At 46.5% G+C, this 15882-nt stretch overlaps 1 protein-coding gene across 17 annotated transcripts in view; it reads right to left on the bottom strand.

Moving 5' to 3' along the window:
- Positions 1-945: 945 nt before the first annotated feature.
- Positions 946-15882, bottom strand: part of ADGRL3 (adhesion G protein-coupled receptor L3) — a 522074-nt gene continuing 507137 nt past the window's right edge. For 7 of the 17 annotated variants that reach the window (XM_075421251.1, XM_075421254.1, XM_075421257.1 and 4 more), the window contains one exon: positions 9837-13437. In XM_075421251.1, coding sequence (XP_075277366.1) covers positions 12635-13437 — 803 coding nt within the window. In that variant the 3' untranslated portion in view covers positions 9837-12634. Of the gene's footprint in view, positions 4625-9836; positions 13438-15434; positions 15487-15882 lie in introns of those variants that run through there. The other 10 variants (XM_075421262.1, XM_075421265.1, XM_075421263.1 and 7 more) reach the window with 3 other exon arrangements.

The raw sequence follows: 15882 nt of genomic DNA, 5'->3' as shown, positions 1-15882 counted from the left end.
TTATTATTTTATATGCCTTTAACATGTCACTTCGTATGTGCCTCTGCACTAAAAATATTTCTAAATGGCTCCTAACAGGAAAGTCTCCTCTTTCATTTAATAAATCCCTTTAGTCTCTTTATTCCTTGGTCACCAGGAGAAGCAGTGTGGTCCAAAGCAAACCTATGCCATCGACTGGGAGCCTGGGATTAAGCCTTCTGGGAGTGTAATTCCCTTAAACCCACACTGTAGCCTGGCTGCTTTCCCAGCTGCGATGCATGGTGAGCAGATGCTTTCCTTTGACCAGGTTCTCCTCAAACGGTGGCAGGGGATACAGCCCATGCAATCAAGATACAGCTTCAATTCACTTCATTTTACCTGGAACTGGGATTTTCTCACAGAGAAGGGAGCAGAACTCACCACGTCATAGAACTCAGCATGTCCATGGGCCAGGCCTTGCAGATTGGCATCACTTGGCACCAGCTGGTGGAGTCCTCCTGCCCCTTGATCCGGCGCGAAGCTGCAGTCAGCGGTCAATGACACCCCCTGCATCTCAAGTCGTGGGGCTGCTGCCTTTCTGCTGGCCAGTGGCTCCTTGCTGCTTTGTTAAACTTGTAGCAGTGTTTCTAAGTATCAGGATATTTACGGTGACTTGGACACACTACCACTCAGGTCTCCTATATCAGGGTTGTATTACTTTTTACATGACATATTGCAACAGCTAATTGCAATTACCAGAAAGCATATACAAGAGAGCTTGTTGTTTGCCAGTAGACAACGACACTTTGGAAATCTAGGATTTTGCTATAGATGAAAGCCTATAAATTTTAAAATAGAAACCACGTTATTGTTTACAATTTCCATTTGCTAACAAATTCTGCTAAACAAAATTGGTGGCTGATTAAGTAAACATTTATACATAAATAAAACAGTGAAGATCTCTTCAGTTATTGAGATGCAGCCAGTTCAGTCTCTTGTAAATAATACAGTGATGAATTCTGGTGTTACAGTGCATGATAAAGCTACCCCATCTCAAAGTCTTAGGCAAACTAATCCATACGCATGAATCAATCAGTTCATTTTAGTCATACCGGCTTTATATAAATGTCACTAAAATCAATGCCTGAAAGACGTAACAGATTAATAAGTCCTCATGCGGTACATCTGACTGGGATGCAAACCTACAGCACATAACTTCACACCAAAGACAGCTACACAAGTAGTTTGAATAACTGATTTTAATAGAAAACTCCAGGGCAAGCCTGTAATGATCAGGCGTGGATGAGAAAAATCCACTGCATTATTAATTTCAGAGAATGCAGAGTTCTTTTTCATAATGTACATTTTATTAATGCTCTCTGTGATAGCTTTTCATACCAGTTCATCACCAGGAGTACAGTAATTACAATGTATTAAGATTCATTCCATGCCTGAGGAGTAAGGAAGTCCAGTTAAGATACGGAAAGCAGATGAAACGTCAATCATTACTTGGGGCCCAATTAATCAAAACTCTGCCCCAGGGAACCCAGAAGCTGGGTGGGTTTGGTAATGGCACCTCTCGGACCTGCTCTTCGGTGAGTATCTGCCTCTCCCCATCAGCTCACCTCCACACGCAACCTGCACGCCATTGATACAGAGGCAGTGGATGGGATTCATCATTTTTATTAGGACTTGGGGTCAGTCTCGCTTGTCTTTACAACCGTCACCATTAGTTACCGAGCGTCAGCCTCTTTGGGGTTGCAGACAGCAAGAGACATTGAAGGTTGTCATAAATGCCTCCAAGAATAACTCTTCTAGACACAATGGCAAGAGTTTAAGGTGTGGGATGATGGGATTGTCTAGGAAGAAAAAATAATAGTGAGGGCTCTAACGAAAAAAACCCCATCCAACCCAACAGATTTCTGCTCTCCTGCGATCCAGAGAAGAAACAGGGAATTTCTGCTTTCCTCTAACTGGAGCCCAACTTTCACCCCATGCAGCACCCCAGTCCTCTGCAGGGTCAGGCAGCCCCAGGCTCAGTATTTAGCACTGCCCTTTAGAGCTCTAGAAACCATAAAGATGGTCCCTTTGTGACTGTGAAAGCTCATAGGCTTTCAAACTTTTTGGAGGCATTTATTTTGCTTAATGTATTGTCTGATTTTCAGAACATTTCTGGCAGAAAGATGGGGTGGGTTATTAATATTTTTCGTTATTTTTCTCCCTGGAAAAAAAGGCTGACAGCCTTTACTGGGGAGGAAACCTCAGTCTCCCCAGGATGATGGCCACCTTGCCTGGGGACATCACAAAAGGCTGGAGAAGTGGGCAAAGTAAGAGGTGTCCGCATGTGGCAGACAAAAGCACGGCATCTCCTGTCTGCTGGTTTGACAAATAAATAAATGAGTTGATAAATAAATAACTCGCTTGGCACTGGCAGTTGTTAGGTGTTAATGGTAAAAGCAGCCCCACAGAGCTGGATGACAGAGGAGGTATTCAAGTACCCAAAAGACCACCTGTGAAGATCACCTTGAAACACTGTAAGCGAATTACCACCCTGGATGCCCAAAACCCTCCATACTCTGAGGCAGCTTCCAATTTCTGTTGATTGTCCACTGGCCTTTCCCTGAAGAGGTGTAAGGGTTTTTCCCCCAATATTATGTGAAATATGTGCAACAGCTGATTTGTGCTATCTGGCTTTTTAATGGGGAGGGGATATCTCCACCTTGGGCCTGCTTGCTTGCAAAATGCCAGGCTGAAGAGAGACTTTTACATCCAGAGACAGTTATTCTGGGTCATTTCCAAAAATATCTTTTTTTTTCTGGTCTGCTTTTTTTAATTTCAATTTCTAATTCCAATTTTTTTTCTAATTTCCCTCCACTGCATGAATCCACACAGTCAGACTCAAAGTAAATAAGGCATAAGTAAACTTTGAATTCTGAAGGATGAAGGGAAAACCCCAAAGCTCCTCTCCTGCTCCCATCAGGTACCACGCTGCAGCAGCCCACATCCTGCGAACACCCATGCCGGAGTGCAGCCCTGCTCTGCCAGGAGCATTTGCAGATGGCCGCTGTTGTGTTGCAGCAAGGGACAGCGGATGACGACTCAGTGCGGAACAGATATTTATCAGCTTTCACTCAGCTAACGCCTGCTCCCCAGCCTGCTGTGCCTTGCTCCCCAGAGAGACATGCATGCTACCCTGCGCTCGTGCTCATAGAGCCAGACCCAGCAGCGTTACTTACGACTTCTCAAAATGTGATTAGGCATGTAAAGGTGGGCACAACGTACACATCCATACCTCTCTTCTTCTCTCACAGACATAGCTACACTGACATGGGGGCCTGCGCTGGCTGGCAGCCACCCACGCAGGGCACCACCTTGCACACGCATTTGCACACACGCTGAGGAGAACTGCATGTACAGGCACTAGCCGACATGAACACGGGTATCTATGCATGCCTCCATTTACCCAGCCAAACAGCTGGCCCAACAACACAAACAAGTTTTCAGGGTTTCTTTTTTTTCCTTGTGTTGTTTTTTTTTTTTTTCTAATTAATGCTAAAAGCCTTGGGGGAACCACACCAATGGGGTTTGCATCCCTCTGGTGATTTCTGCCCATCCCACCTCCCCACACCTGCACCAAGCAGCCCAAGTCCTCTGTGGGCCGTAGCTGAGTATTTACACCAGTGGAGACCATGGGCCCAGCGAGTCTACCCTGTTTACAGGAATGAAGGAGAAATGTCTGCCGAGTCTCTGCTGGACGCGTCTGTCATCTTTCAGGTACCTCCTGTGCCCACCACGGTGGCACAGCTCGGCTGTGAGACTCCACGCCAGTCTTCACCGGGCAGATGCCATGGTTTCCCATATATCCATCCTCAGCTGAGATGATTGAGAAACGCTATCTTCAAGATACTAAGGCTCATTTTTTCCAAAAAATATCTCTATTTACACAGGACAATAAAATTTGAGCAGCTTTCCCCCAGAAGCTTTTGCCAAGTGGAGCCGCTGCTGGACATGTGCACCAGTCCCTACGTACAAGCAACAGCTTCACTGAACAGTACTCTGCCAGCAAGTTCAGCTTCTTCTGGTGTTAAGAACTATTTCTTTGTCCCTTCTTTCCTTCCATCATTACCTGTCCACACAGCCAGGTCTGTATTTACAACAGGGACCTGGATCTGGCGGGGTTGCCTCTATACAGCCCAGCTTGCGAGCGCGGAGAGGGGCTCAGGATGGGGGTGTTGAGCACGCTCAGCCATCTTTAAGTGTTTTCAAGTTGCAAAGCCAACATTTGGAGCAGATGAAACTCATTTCTTATTACAAAAGACATTTTTCACCCGTTCTGCTCATCTCAAAAAGAAAGTGACTGACCAAGTGGCGAGGGCACTTCCCAGGGCACTGCCATGCATGAGGCAGCGGGAATCTCAGCCGGGCTGCTTTCTCCTTGGGGACACGAGGGTTTGCCGAGGGTTTTGGTCGAGGCTAGTTTCTCCGGCCTCTCCCGTTGCGCGATCCCAGGCAAGGGATGGGTAAGACGAGGCACAGAGGAGCTGAGGCGGTGCACCAGCATGGGCTTGCTGGGGCAGGCTCGTCAGGTGCCCCGGGCGCTAGATGACACTGTCTTCCATGGTGACTCGCCTGAAGACCGGCTCCTGCTTGGGCATCCTTCCGCCTTCTGTGGAAAACAAGGGGAGAGCAGGTAAAGCCCCAAAGCACGACCCTGCAGCAGTCACCAGCTATTTTTAAGACCATTTCCACTCTCAAACAAAGCATGGGATGCCCGGGCTTGCCGCGAAAGGGAAGGCTTGCTCAGAGCAGGTGAACGTATTTATGGCCGAGCATCTCATCACGAACCTCCTTCCACCCTTTTTGCTGAAGCTGGTGGCACACATTTGCCGGGCTTTGTCCCCACTTGAGCCAGTTATTTGTTAAATGGCATGAGGACCAGCAGCACTGGCCATGGTTGCCCACAGCTCTCCGGATGAAGGGTGATGCCGAGGTGCTTCTTTGCTCCTCTGGGTCTAGCCCAGCTAAAGCAAGGAGAGCCCAGAGCCAAGCTGCAACCACCAGCGTGTACCAGCCCAATAGGGCTTGTTTGAGCAAACTACATTTTTTGTGGTTCCCTCCCCCCCCCCTTAATAATAAATAGTCAGAATAAATGACTACAGAGTAAACAGATTTGTTTTGCTATCAGACATTATCTGAAGGGCACTTCACATCCTGAGTGCTCTGCTTTACAGCTGCCTCTATAATCATTGCAGCCCCAGGGGAGGAAAATGCCTCCTTTTACACGCACAGGTTGGGAAGAGGCAGCCACATGCAGTTTTGGTTGAATACATGGAGGCTTTTTTATAAATAATATTTCTGGGAGAGGTTAAGATAAGCTAGGCATATTCAAGAAGATTTAAGAGTTGTCCCGGAGCCATTTTCTAAGCGTAAATCATTTCACCTCATCTCACACCCACCCCAGGGCCAGCAAATCTGTGTTGCTCTGCATAGCGGCGCAGATACTGTAGGGAAAGTGTGGAAGGCATAGCCGGCAACTTTTTGGGCATCTCCCAGCTTGGCCATTTTGGCTGTTCTTTTGGGTTTTTTTCTGAAGAGGAGGGACTTTCATCCTTTCCTTGTTGCTCAGCTCTTTTTTCGTTTTTCCAAGCAGTGGGATGCATTTTCTCTTTTCATTTCTGCTGCTGCTAGCTCGGCGGGCTGCTTTGCATTGCAGCGCAAATTGCTAGCAGCTAAAAGTGCCTAGCTGCACAATGTACCAAAAATCAAAACCCCCACTTATTTAATATGAAGCACTCTTTCTGGCTGATATCAACAGCAGCTGAAGCAACGAGGCCTTTGATCTGTACGTACGAAAGCTGGCAATGCAAGCAAGGAGGAGGGTGAGGTAGAGGTGACCACAGGGCAGGGAAAGCAGCTCATCTACTTATCAGGGAGGGACCCTCTCAAAAAAAGAGCTGCTGAGGTCCTTGGCGGCAAACCATTAAACCTTCTCTCCTTTTTTTTCAAGGTCAGAAAGCCGTGGGCCGGCCAGAGCAGGCACCGGACAGCTGCAGCAGGGCTTCAGCCTGCCACAAACTGGCCTCCCATTGCACGTGGGCTAATCTCGTATGACCCCGCACTTCTCGGCTGCATACGGAAAGCTCCTGAGAAACTGCTTTTGGCATATTTCACCCAAAGGATGAAGCCTTGCCAGAAATCAGGGGCTGCTTCTTTTATTTCTCCCTGCCCAAAGTCCATTTTCCCACTGCACACATTGCAGCTTTTGTGCGACCAAGTGCTAAGAGGCTGGGGCGAGGTGCTGCCGCTTCCCCAGTGGCATACCCAGAAATCCTCCACCCGCTTTGCTGACCGCTTGGTTTTCCATATTCGTCCCCCCAAAACATTTATCTGCGGCTGTTACCGCAGGCTCGTGGCTGCCGAAAGGCGAATCCTTTGCTGCTGGTGGGACACAAAGGCTGCAAGGCTCACGCGTGCATTGAGCTTTCCTGCCGCGGGGACCCAAATTAAACTCTGCCTGAGATGCCTTAGAGAGAAGTGGGAGAAGAAAGGCTGAAAACAGTTTTATTATAGCCATAATTTACCCATTGAGCATCCTGCTGCTGGAAATAACCTTTCCAGAGCTGTAACATAAGATGCAGTCGATTACAAGTGGCAGTTGGAGATACCGGGTCATCCACACAAGTATTCCCATGCACACCAGCTGAGGAGGTTGTGCAGCAGCTAAGTTTGTGCCTTTTAAGTTGGTTGTTTGGGGTTTTAAGCAACGCTGTCAAAATATCAAGCATTTGCTTCCAGCACATAATAACTGCTCTGTATACCAGTATTTTTTTAATTTATTGAGGTTTTAGCTTGGGTTTTTACATGTGTACAGCGTAATTAAGGAGTAGAAACATAAGAAAAGAAAATATGTGGAGAATGAAGAAATAAAAAGACAGCAAACAGTCAGGATGACTTTTTTTTTGTTCTTGGCATTTTGGTAGAGAAGACTATCACCATCTGTCTGGCGTACCAAATACAACAAACAGTAAGCACCTGTAAAAAGCTATTCTGATGTGAAAAAGGAAGATTTCCAAGCTATCCTCCCTAGTCTCAATACTTTAGCATTAAACAGAGCACCCCTCCTGAACCGGGACGACGTATGCTCTGGTGTATGATCCATGCACCCCTAGGGCTTGCCAAAGCCTTTGAAGAGCAGAGCTGGCCCTACACCAGCTGCCTGCGCTGAACAGAATGACTCTTCGTGCGGCGAGGAGGGTGCTGCAGCCCTCCCGGGGGTACCCCTTCGGGTGGTCTCCCCGGCTGCACTGTTAATGTCCCTGCGGAGGACGGCCACCGCTAACGCGACCACCGCTGCCTCCTCTGGGAGCATTAATCACCGATTTTATCGGGTTTCAGCTTTACGCTGCAGGATGTTCTCCATGTCGTTACCGGAGAACCTGCGAAAACGTGACATTTATATAATGTTCACGAGCACAGACTATTTAAACCCTAAAATATTCATTAAACAAAATTTGCATAGAGTCTAGCTGAATGCAGCAGGTAGCTAAAAATAAAGTACTTTTCTTTCCAAATGTAAGGAACAGATCATGGTGTGACAGATGACCAAGCCGGTGCTCTTAGGTGTTCCTGAGATAGCTTTTTAATAAGACGAGCTATCTTTTTATCCCTGTTGTCTAGGTAAGTCTGCAGGGTATTATATTCTTTATAAACTAGCGAGATCAAGAGCATATGGGAGTGTGTGAGCGAGAGGCCAGCTGGCCAGAGAAGATGGAAGGAGGATGGCAGGCAATAGGGACACACACATTGACACGCAATGACCCCCCGGTGCTCAGTGCCCCCCACCGTTGCCACTGTTTCCCCAGGCCCTCTGAAGAATCTCACTGCTCATTACCTGAGGGCAAGGAGGAAGGCAAGAGATTAGTTAACAACCACACATTTCAGGGAATTAAATGCAATCAACAGGCAGAAAGGAACAGCACCAGGATAAGTATTACTGCCTACACAGTGCCTCCAAATCTGTGATGAATACCCCCCCATCCCCAGCAACTCTCCAGCCTATGTAGTCTTTCCTGACATGTCTTTCCCCTTGTGTTTCTCCTTCACATGTTTCAGGGAGATCTTTACAGCCTCTTACGGCTCTTGCAGAAAATGGGCAGGCATTGCCCCTTGGAGCCAAAGTGTCCTTAAGCAGTAGGAAACATAGCAATTGCACAGTAAACTGGTGTGTCAGCTCGTTACGGGGCAGTCTGCGATGGGATTACACAGGAAAAATAACCCAGTCCCGTGCAAATTAGAAGGAGCAAGGGGAAAAAAAAGGGATTCACAGCTTGCAAAGCATCCCAGGATGGTTGTCAGGAAAACGCAAGGCATGGAGCCTCGCACTTCTCCCCCCTGCCTTCCCACGTGCAAGCTAGGCTTTCTGAAAGCATGCCGCAAGCAAGGGATCGACATTGACAATCCTCAGTCCAAAGATGCCTGACAACCCAAGGCTTCCAAAGGTGGTCCCATATTTCAAAAAGGGGGGTCCAAATATCCGCGTGATGCCTGTTTGTCTGTATTCTGTTTGGTTTTTATTGAAAGCGGGATGCTTATTGGAGTTGAACGATGAAGCTTTAAACTTCTCCTACAAGGAAAATGTTTTAATTTTTTGTTAAACAAAGTTCTAAACCAGAAGATCCCCTTAGTACAGGGCTGATTATCCCCTTCAACCCAGCTTGCAAAGTTATGTGCCCCAAGCATAGGTATGAATTTAATACCGTAATTGCTACTGCCTCTTCATCAAGCTGTTAGTTTTCTCACATCTCTGCCTTGGCTCAGCACTAAGAAATGCCTTAGAAGTTTTGTAGCTCTCCCTTCTTCCCCAGGAGCATTTTAGGCACTGAGGACTTAACATTAACTTGAGTTTCGCATGCTGCAGTCTGCACAGAAGACACCACTACATGGCCAGTTGCACAAGAATTGTATCTACCGAGCTACTTATCAATAAGCAGAAACCTTTACCATGCCCATAATCAACTATCTGACACAACAAAAGCCTGTTTTCAAGGGGAAAATAATGGAAAAAATAATCCTTATTCTGCTCCCCCCCCCCCAACTAAATTGCAGTCTTAAACCATTTTTGGCTTAATGCAATTAATGATATCTATTTCCCTTCTTTTTTTGTGATTCAGCTGTTTCCAATGCTGTAAGAAGCAGCAACAGTGAACCCTGTGGTGCCAGAACAGCCTGGGGATGGAAATACTCAGCTTGAAAATAAACAGTATTTTTTTGCAGTCAAAGTGCTAATAGGCATGGTAGGCTGGCAGACAGAAGCTCAATGAAGAAGGGATGGAGAAGCAGGGAAAACAGCCTGTCCACTGATAAATCTGAAATACAGAGAAAGGCTGGGGAAGAATGACCATTCAGAGTAAAGAAAGTCAAAGATTTTTCAGTAAGACACAATCATCCCATAGAAAATCCACCACTGGTTTGTTCTTGCATAGTTTCAGCAGTGCTGGTAAAAGTCATGTTGATCATCTCCCTCCCATTTAACAGGACAATGTTTGCTATGGTGTAGCTCACCATCTGCATGAATTTAATCCTGCCATTTCCCTGGAAAACTATTTTTTGGAGTCTAATATGGTAAAAGAGTTTTTACTTTCTCCAAAATAAGGTGTACTTGAAGTATTTCAAGCCTCAGCAGCCTCCATTGGGCTGCTACATGGACTCGTATGACCACGTGGACCTGAAACGCTTGCTTTGCCTGCATGCATAGGTCTAACGCGCACTGCCCAGCTCCATCACTGCCGACAGGGAAAATAAAAGGAAACAGAGAGGCAGCATTAAGAGCAAGAGCATGACCTTGCTGGCCAGTGGCTGTTTTGCTACGAAACCAGGTGATTCCCAGTCTCCCAAAGGGCAACGCTCCCTTGCCAAAACCAGGGTTGGCAAGAGGCAGAGCTGTGATCAGTGCTTGGTCAGAAATGAAGTTTCCTCCCTAAGATGTTGCCTGAGTGCCTGGCTGCAGAAAGGACTCAGGCAACTCAAAACAGACTCTTTTTTAGGCCACAAATACCACCAGATACCACTGCACCCTGGTTCTCTCCCCCTGACAAGCTCCTGCTGAGCAGCACTGAGCAGCATCGCCCCAAGCGAGGACATCCCCGGGATGGAGCAGAGTTGCTCTGCTGCTGCATTTATCCTCCAGCACTGGGAATATGTTGTCTAACACAGGCATCACCTGCCTGCTCCAAATCTTTTGGCTTTTATTTAGCTTGATGGGAGTTGGATGGAGGCAGCACCAGACCCCAAGGTCCAAGGCATGGGAGGGCTTTCTGAAAAAACACGTACTGAAAAATCGGTACCGAGCATGACCAGAGGCGGCTATTTTCACTGTCAACCTTTCTAGTCTATTTTGTGGCTTTCTATAACCTAATGATGAATCCTAATTGCTCCCAAGGGATTTGAAGGGGGAGGTTGAAGGAGACAGGTGAAGCATCAGTGGGCCATTGGCAGTGGTGGGACGAGAAGGGCGATGTGGCCAAGGACAGCAATGGCGCTTTGAGTACGCTCAGAGCAAGAAAATAAAGAGACAGCAAACAACGACTGAGGAGGCCTAACGGGGACTTGTTTTACTCTTTGACATGCTACCAGCAGTTTTTAATCTCAGAATAACCAAAATTAAAAAAAAAAAAATCATTACAATGATTAAAATGTACGACACATGAAACACCGTACTCAAATCATCTGCATGTCATCGGCTACTTTATACAGTAGGCACAAAACGGACCTAGAATCATCTGCAACAAATGTCAACCAGCGTTGTGCTCGCCCCTAAACAAGTACCACTAGCCTGATATTTTCAGTCAGCCGTAGCTGCATAACCTTTGTGCTTAAATTGCTCAGCTTAGGCCTCCTTTCTTTGGCAGTGCTTGGCCATGCCATAAAGGAGTGGAGACTCGTACTGAAGACAGTAATGGAGGGAGGAACAACAACAACAAAAAAAGAGAGATTAATCGTACAGTACATACATACAGTATCTTCTAAATTGTGATCAGTTGTTTATTGGTTGGCAAACAAGCTTCACTTTTACAACAAATATTAGTAATGAGGTCATTCAACTGTTGAGACCGTACAAAATGGATCATAAATTAAAAAAAAAGGAAAAAAAAAAGAAAAAAAGAAGAATTCATATTCCGTGCTGCTAATTTACCTCCAGAAAGCCTATGTTACTTAAAAATCCTGTCAAATAAATAAATTTCCTGTTAGGAAAAATAATGAACAGAAGATTCTTTTTTTTTTTCTTTTTTTTTTAAATCACTGCAAAGTACTTTTTAGCTCACTACGCGTCAGTTGATTTTCTTCTTAACCACTGCAGTACAAGTGCCTAAACCGGGGACCAGACGGAGCCGTGAAGGCCCTTTGCTCCTCCAGGGAAATGGCCGCCTCCTGTAGAAACCCCGCTACGATTATACAAAAACCTCTCGACTCCTGGACGCGACCCTACGGCCTGGCTGAGGGGCTGCTCACCACCGATGCTTCACAGGATCATCGTCACCATCGGCTGTGCACTGTCAACGGGGAAGTGTGCCCTGCTCTAGCGCGCCAAAAGGTCTGCCAGCAATATGCTGGCTGAAGAAAGTTACACAGTGCTAAATAAAAAGACTGCCTTGGCTGAAAAGAAACGGTGATGGTGTTACTAAAAATGTTCCTTAGAAAGTGATGTTGAGGGGTTTTTTTGCCCAGTGAGATTTTTTTTACCAGGATGGGGAAGGGATGGACGGGAGGGGCAGTAGAAGAGGCAAAACAAGATTAAAAAAAAAAAAAAAAAGAAGAAAAAGGAGGAGTTATGAAAAACCTTGCTCCTACTGGTAGACAAACTTACAAGACCAGCACAACAGAAAAAAGTTCTTTTTTTTTTTTTTTTTCCACTACATTAACAGGGACGCAAGTTCTGGAGGAACAGAAAGCAGACTATATGTGCAATGCTAGTATCTGTACATTACATAGAAATTGTTCTCTTCTCTTTTTCTGCCATTAGTTTTTATCATCCGTTAATACACTAAAACGTAAAATATGCCTTTAGCACACAATTCTAGGATTCCCTTCCATCTCATTAAATTTGTTTTTGTTTTGTTTGCTCCCGCAGCAAAGGGCACCGCGGTGAAACCAAGTTGTGAGTGACCAAAAACCCATGACGTGATCTCGATTGGTAAGAAAGAGTTTTGCTAGCTTGTTTTTGTGCAGCGCTCCCACCTAGATGCATCAACGCTACGAGTTGCAAATGCACATTTTTGGCCTTTTATTTTTTTTTCTTTGCATTTTTTGTTTTTCCCTCTTAAATCAGGTTCTCGGTATTAAGAGCAACACAGCATCAAGGATTGTTTAAACAAACACGGCATAACTTGAGAAGGCCACAAAGTGTGCCGTTATGTATCTCTTTCATTAACATAATGAAGTCTGTCTGGAGGGAAGGAGGATGGGGGGAAAAAGTGGAGGGGGGGGGGGGCAGCAGTTACTGTCCTCTCCGGGCCGGCCTAAAAATTCCAGTAGAAAAAGTCTGAGAGTTTCCTTTAGAACAGCATGAAGATTGAGGAGTACACACAATATTACCACTGTTTGGATTAACTCAGAACAGTAAACCAAGCGTTACGGAGGGACTTTTTGTTGTCTCTTTGCTTAATTTTTGCTGAATCTTCTATAGACTAGTGACCAAGTGAGCGGGTCCTTTTGCACTGCCGTCCGGGGGGGTTCCCTCTTTGTTTGGCGGGACTATAAAACCGTCGCTGCTGCCTCGACCTAGCTGGTAGTAAGTGTGTAGCTGATGCACGTGGTTCCTGGAGCCGAGGTTAGGCATGCTTTTGTAGTAAACATCGTCGGCATCGCCACCACTTTTGGCTGGCGGGGGATCGGTCTGCGTGCTGGCAGTGACGCTTTCCGTCATGGGCATGCCGGCCAGCGCGGGCATACTGGTGTACAGAGAATCCCTGTTGGGCGACTGGAGGTCGTCCGTGTGCTCGTTGGTCAGCAAGGGGAAAAAGCTCTCACTGTTGTCTTGCGGGATGCGCCGCCGGCTGTAGAGGTGGGGCTGGTGGTTGTCTGCCGAGTACACCCGGGGCGGCAGCAGCGGGGCATCCGACTCCTCGTGGATGAGCTCCAGGCCCAGGGTCTCCTCGTGGGTGAAGGAGGTGGCGTCGTCCAGCACGATGGCGTCGTCCTCGCTCCCGCCGCCCATGCTGTTGACGAGTTTGTTCATCAGGTTGCGGCTCTGCTCGCTGGAGCGCTCGTGGTTGTTCAGGTAGGAAGGGATGTAGTTGGAGGTGAGTTCCTTCAGGATCTTTTTCTCGAGGGCGTTCTCGGTGTGGTTGTACCCACGGTCAAGGATTTGCACGCAGTTGCTGAGGTACTCGCCGCTGGCGATGCTGTAGCTGTTGCCGTGATTACCATTCAGTGGTAGAGTATCCGTGACACTTGTATCCCTGGCATTGTTCAGAAGCCCCTCTGAAAAACATTACACAAGAGAGGGTGACTTGTACAAACAGGACACTCACGCGGGACGTGCACACTCAAACCCCTTTCCTAGGCTGCCGCACTGCTGGGTCTCGGCAGCGAGGAGAGCGTCGTGGCCAGAATAGGAGGGCACAGCTTCAGCTAACCAGCTTAAGGTCTTCCCACCGAAAACATGGAAAGCACCACCAAGTATGTGACTTGATGTGGCAATGGCCAGCAGGAAGGAATAACCTCTCCTGGCCGGTACCTTCTACAGCTCTCACACTTTGCTCTACTTACTCCTGGGGGAGCTGAGAAATAGGTGACAACACTGGGCTGGTCCCAACTGCCCTGGCTTCAGGCGCTTTGGAGGGAGGGGACCATTCCCCCCCAGCTGAGGTAAAAGTATTCACAGCCCAGGTTAGTCACCACCCAAACTTTGTTTGGGAGTGTAACCTTCCTAGAGGAAGAAAATAAATCCGCTCTCCCCTCTTGCTGGGCAGGCTGCCAGGGGAAGGGCACAAGGCCTGAAAGGCGGCATTCAGGGATCAGCAAGGCAGAGGCACAACGTGCTTCCTGGGCCAGGCTTTTCTGGAACAAGGCGAAATGCCCTCTCTCTGCCGGCACAAAGGCACCGCCAAACTCATTTACTCCACACTGGCTGGGTGTGGATTTTCTAATCCAACCAATGTGAGGTCATGCGAAGCCTTAAAAAATAGCTCCTGTTTGCAAAGTTAAAGCAGAGGGTTCAGGTGGAAGGTACAGCAAGTACCATCATGACTATGGTACAGTGGGCTCGGGGGAACCTGTGAGGAGTAATGGGGTCTTGGGGTGCCCCCAACTAACTGCCCACTGTATCTGTGTAGGCCTTTCAACATTGTCAACGTAAGGCTGGAGCTCGGCTCTTTCCCAACACGCCATGGGAGATGGTGGAGAAGCGCTCTGAGAGCAATGCAGCATGAGTGGGCAAGGCAGAAGAAAATCAGGCCCAGCAGTTAAGCTGCTGGGCTTTCTTCTTTGGGATTACTGGCTTCCTTGGAAGGTGTGCAGGTGTGGGGATGCATGAAATAACGTATTGACCTTTCAACTGAGGGCTTCAGACATTGCCAAAAAAATGGCAAGCAACTCCCAGCAAGCCATGGTGGACTAGAGGAGCCATCAGCTGACAATTTAAGATGAACAGTTGCTCATACCATGCTTGGTACATGGCGTGTGTACCTTCCGAAAATACAGGATTCGATCTATATCTGCGATGGAGTAGCTGCTGTGTGTCAAGGGCTGGAAAGCACTGCTGCAGTCTTTCTTCTTGCTTTTCAGTGAAATGCCCCTAATGTGTTGGTCACCCTTCAGGTTTCTGAAGCTTAGAGGGTGCTGCCGTATCCCGGGTTTCCCAACAAATGAGGGAGCTACGCCAAAAAATCAACTAGCCATCACAGACATAGAGCAAAACCATTGATTTTCATGGTGGAAGCTCTCCAGCTGAGTCACAATGCTTGGGGAGAAATGAAAAGTGAGCATTTTGGGGGGAGGACTGTATGTAATGGGTGATGGGTACAACAGCATCTGTCTGAAGGTCATGTTGAGTAACATATGCATTGAGGCACCGAGCGCTGCGCTTCTGCTGCCAATGCATAGAGCTGGGGTTTGGTGGGCAAATAAAACAGAGGCATCGCAGGTGAGAACAGCTGAAACACGCTGTATAAAAATGCCATGACCTCGCAAACAAAAATGTGAAGTTTCTAAAAAAATCATACACACAGTCATATGAGAAACTATGCCAGGTAAATGACACCACAGAAATGAGAAATAAACAAAGAAAGCATCATCTAATCTCATCTCTATATATATGTACACATACATATATATACACACACATACATACACACACATACATGTATATATACATATGTATATTCATATTCTTTTGATTTCAAAACTGTGAGATGAATTTCCTTTATTAACTACATCATCTATATGTGATGCAATAAAAGTGAACTAAAAAAAATTACATTTGATATGCAATGTTTAGCTTTACTCCCATACTTGTCTCTCTGTAGGGCTCTAAACGACAGCATGAAGAAAAGGAAAGAAAAAACAACAAGTAAGCTTACAGCGACAGTAGGAGAAACATGAGTAAAAAGCAAATTGATGATATGCAGAAGAGAGAGTTAACGGAAATAATTTCCACTGCCCAGAATACATGAATTTGTTACATGGTTTATTTCAGGTTAAAAATATTGACATTTTAGACACAAAAATTATTTTACGCACAATATTCAATAGACTACATTTTTATGAAAAAAATTATCACATTTAAAATGTTTTCCAATGCCATTATAAAACATTCAGTGTGCAACAGATATCAAGAAATAATGCCTGGAAAGTGAAGTAAAGTCTAAAGCTGGTAACGGTCATGCTTGAAAAGACAGGCACTGTCAATGTCACTTCCAAAGTCTT

The sequence above is a fragment of the Opisthocomus hoazin genome, chromosome 5 (assembly GCF_030867145.1).
Source record: "Opisthocomus hoazin isolate bOpiHoa1 chromosome 5, bOpiHoa1.hap1, whole genome shotgun sequence".
NCBI classification, from domain to species: domain Eukaryota; kingdom Metazoa; phylum Chordata; class Aves; order Opisthocomiformes; family Opisthocomidae; genus Opisthocomus; species Opisthocomus hoazin.
Note: the sequence above shows the minus strand (reverse complement) of the source record. Positions and strands in the feature narration are given on the sequence as shown.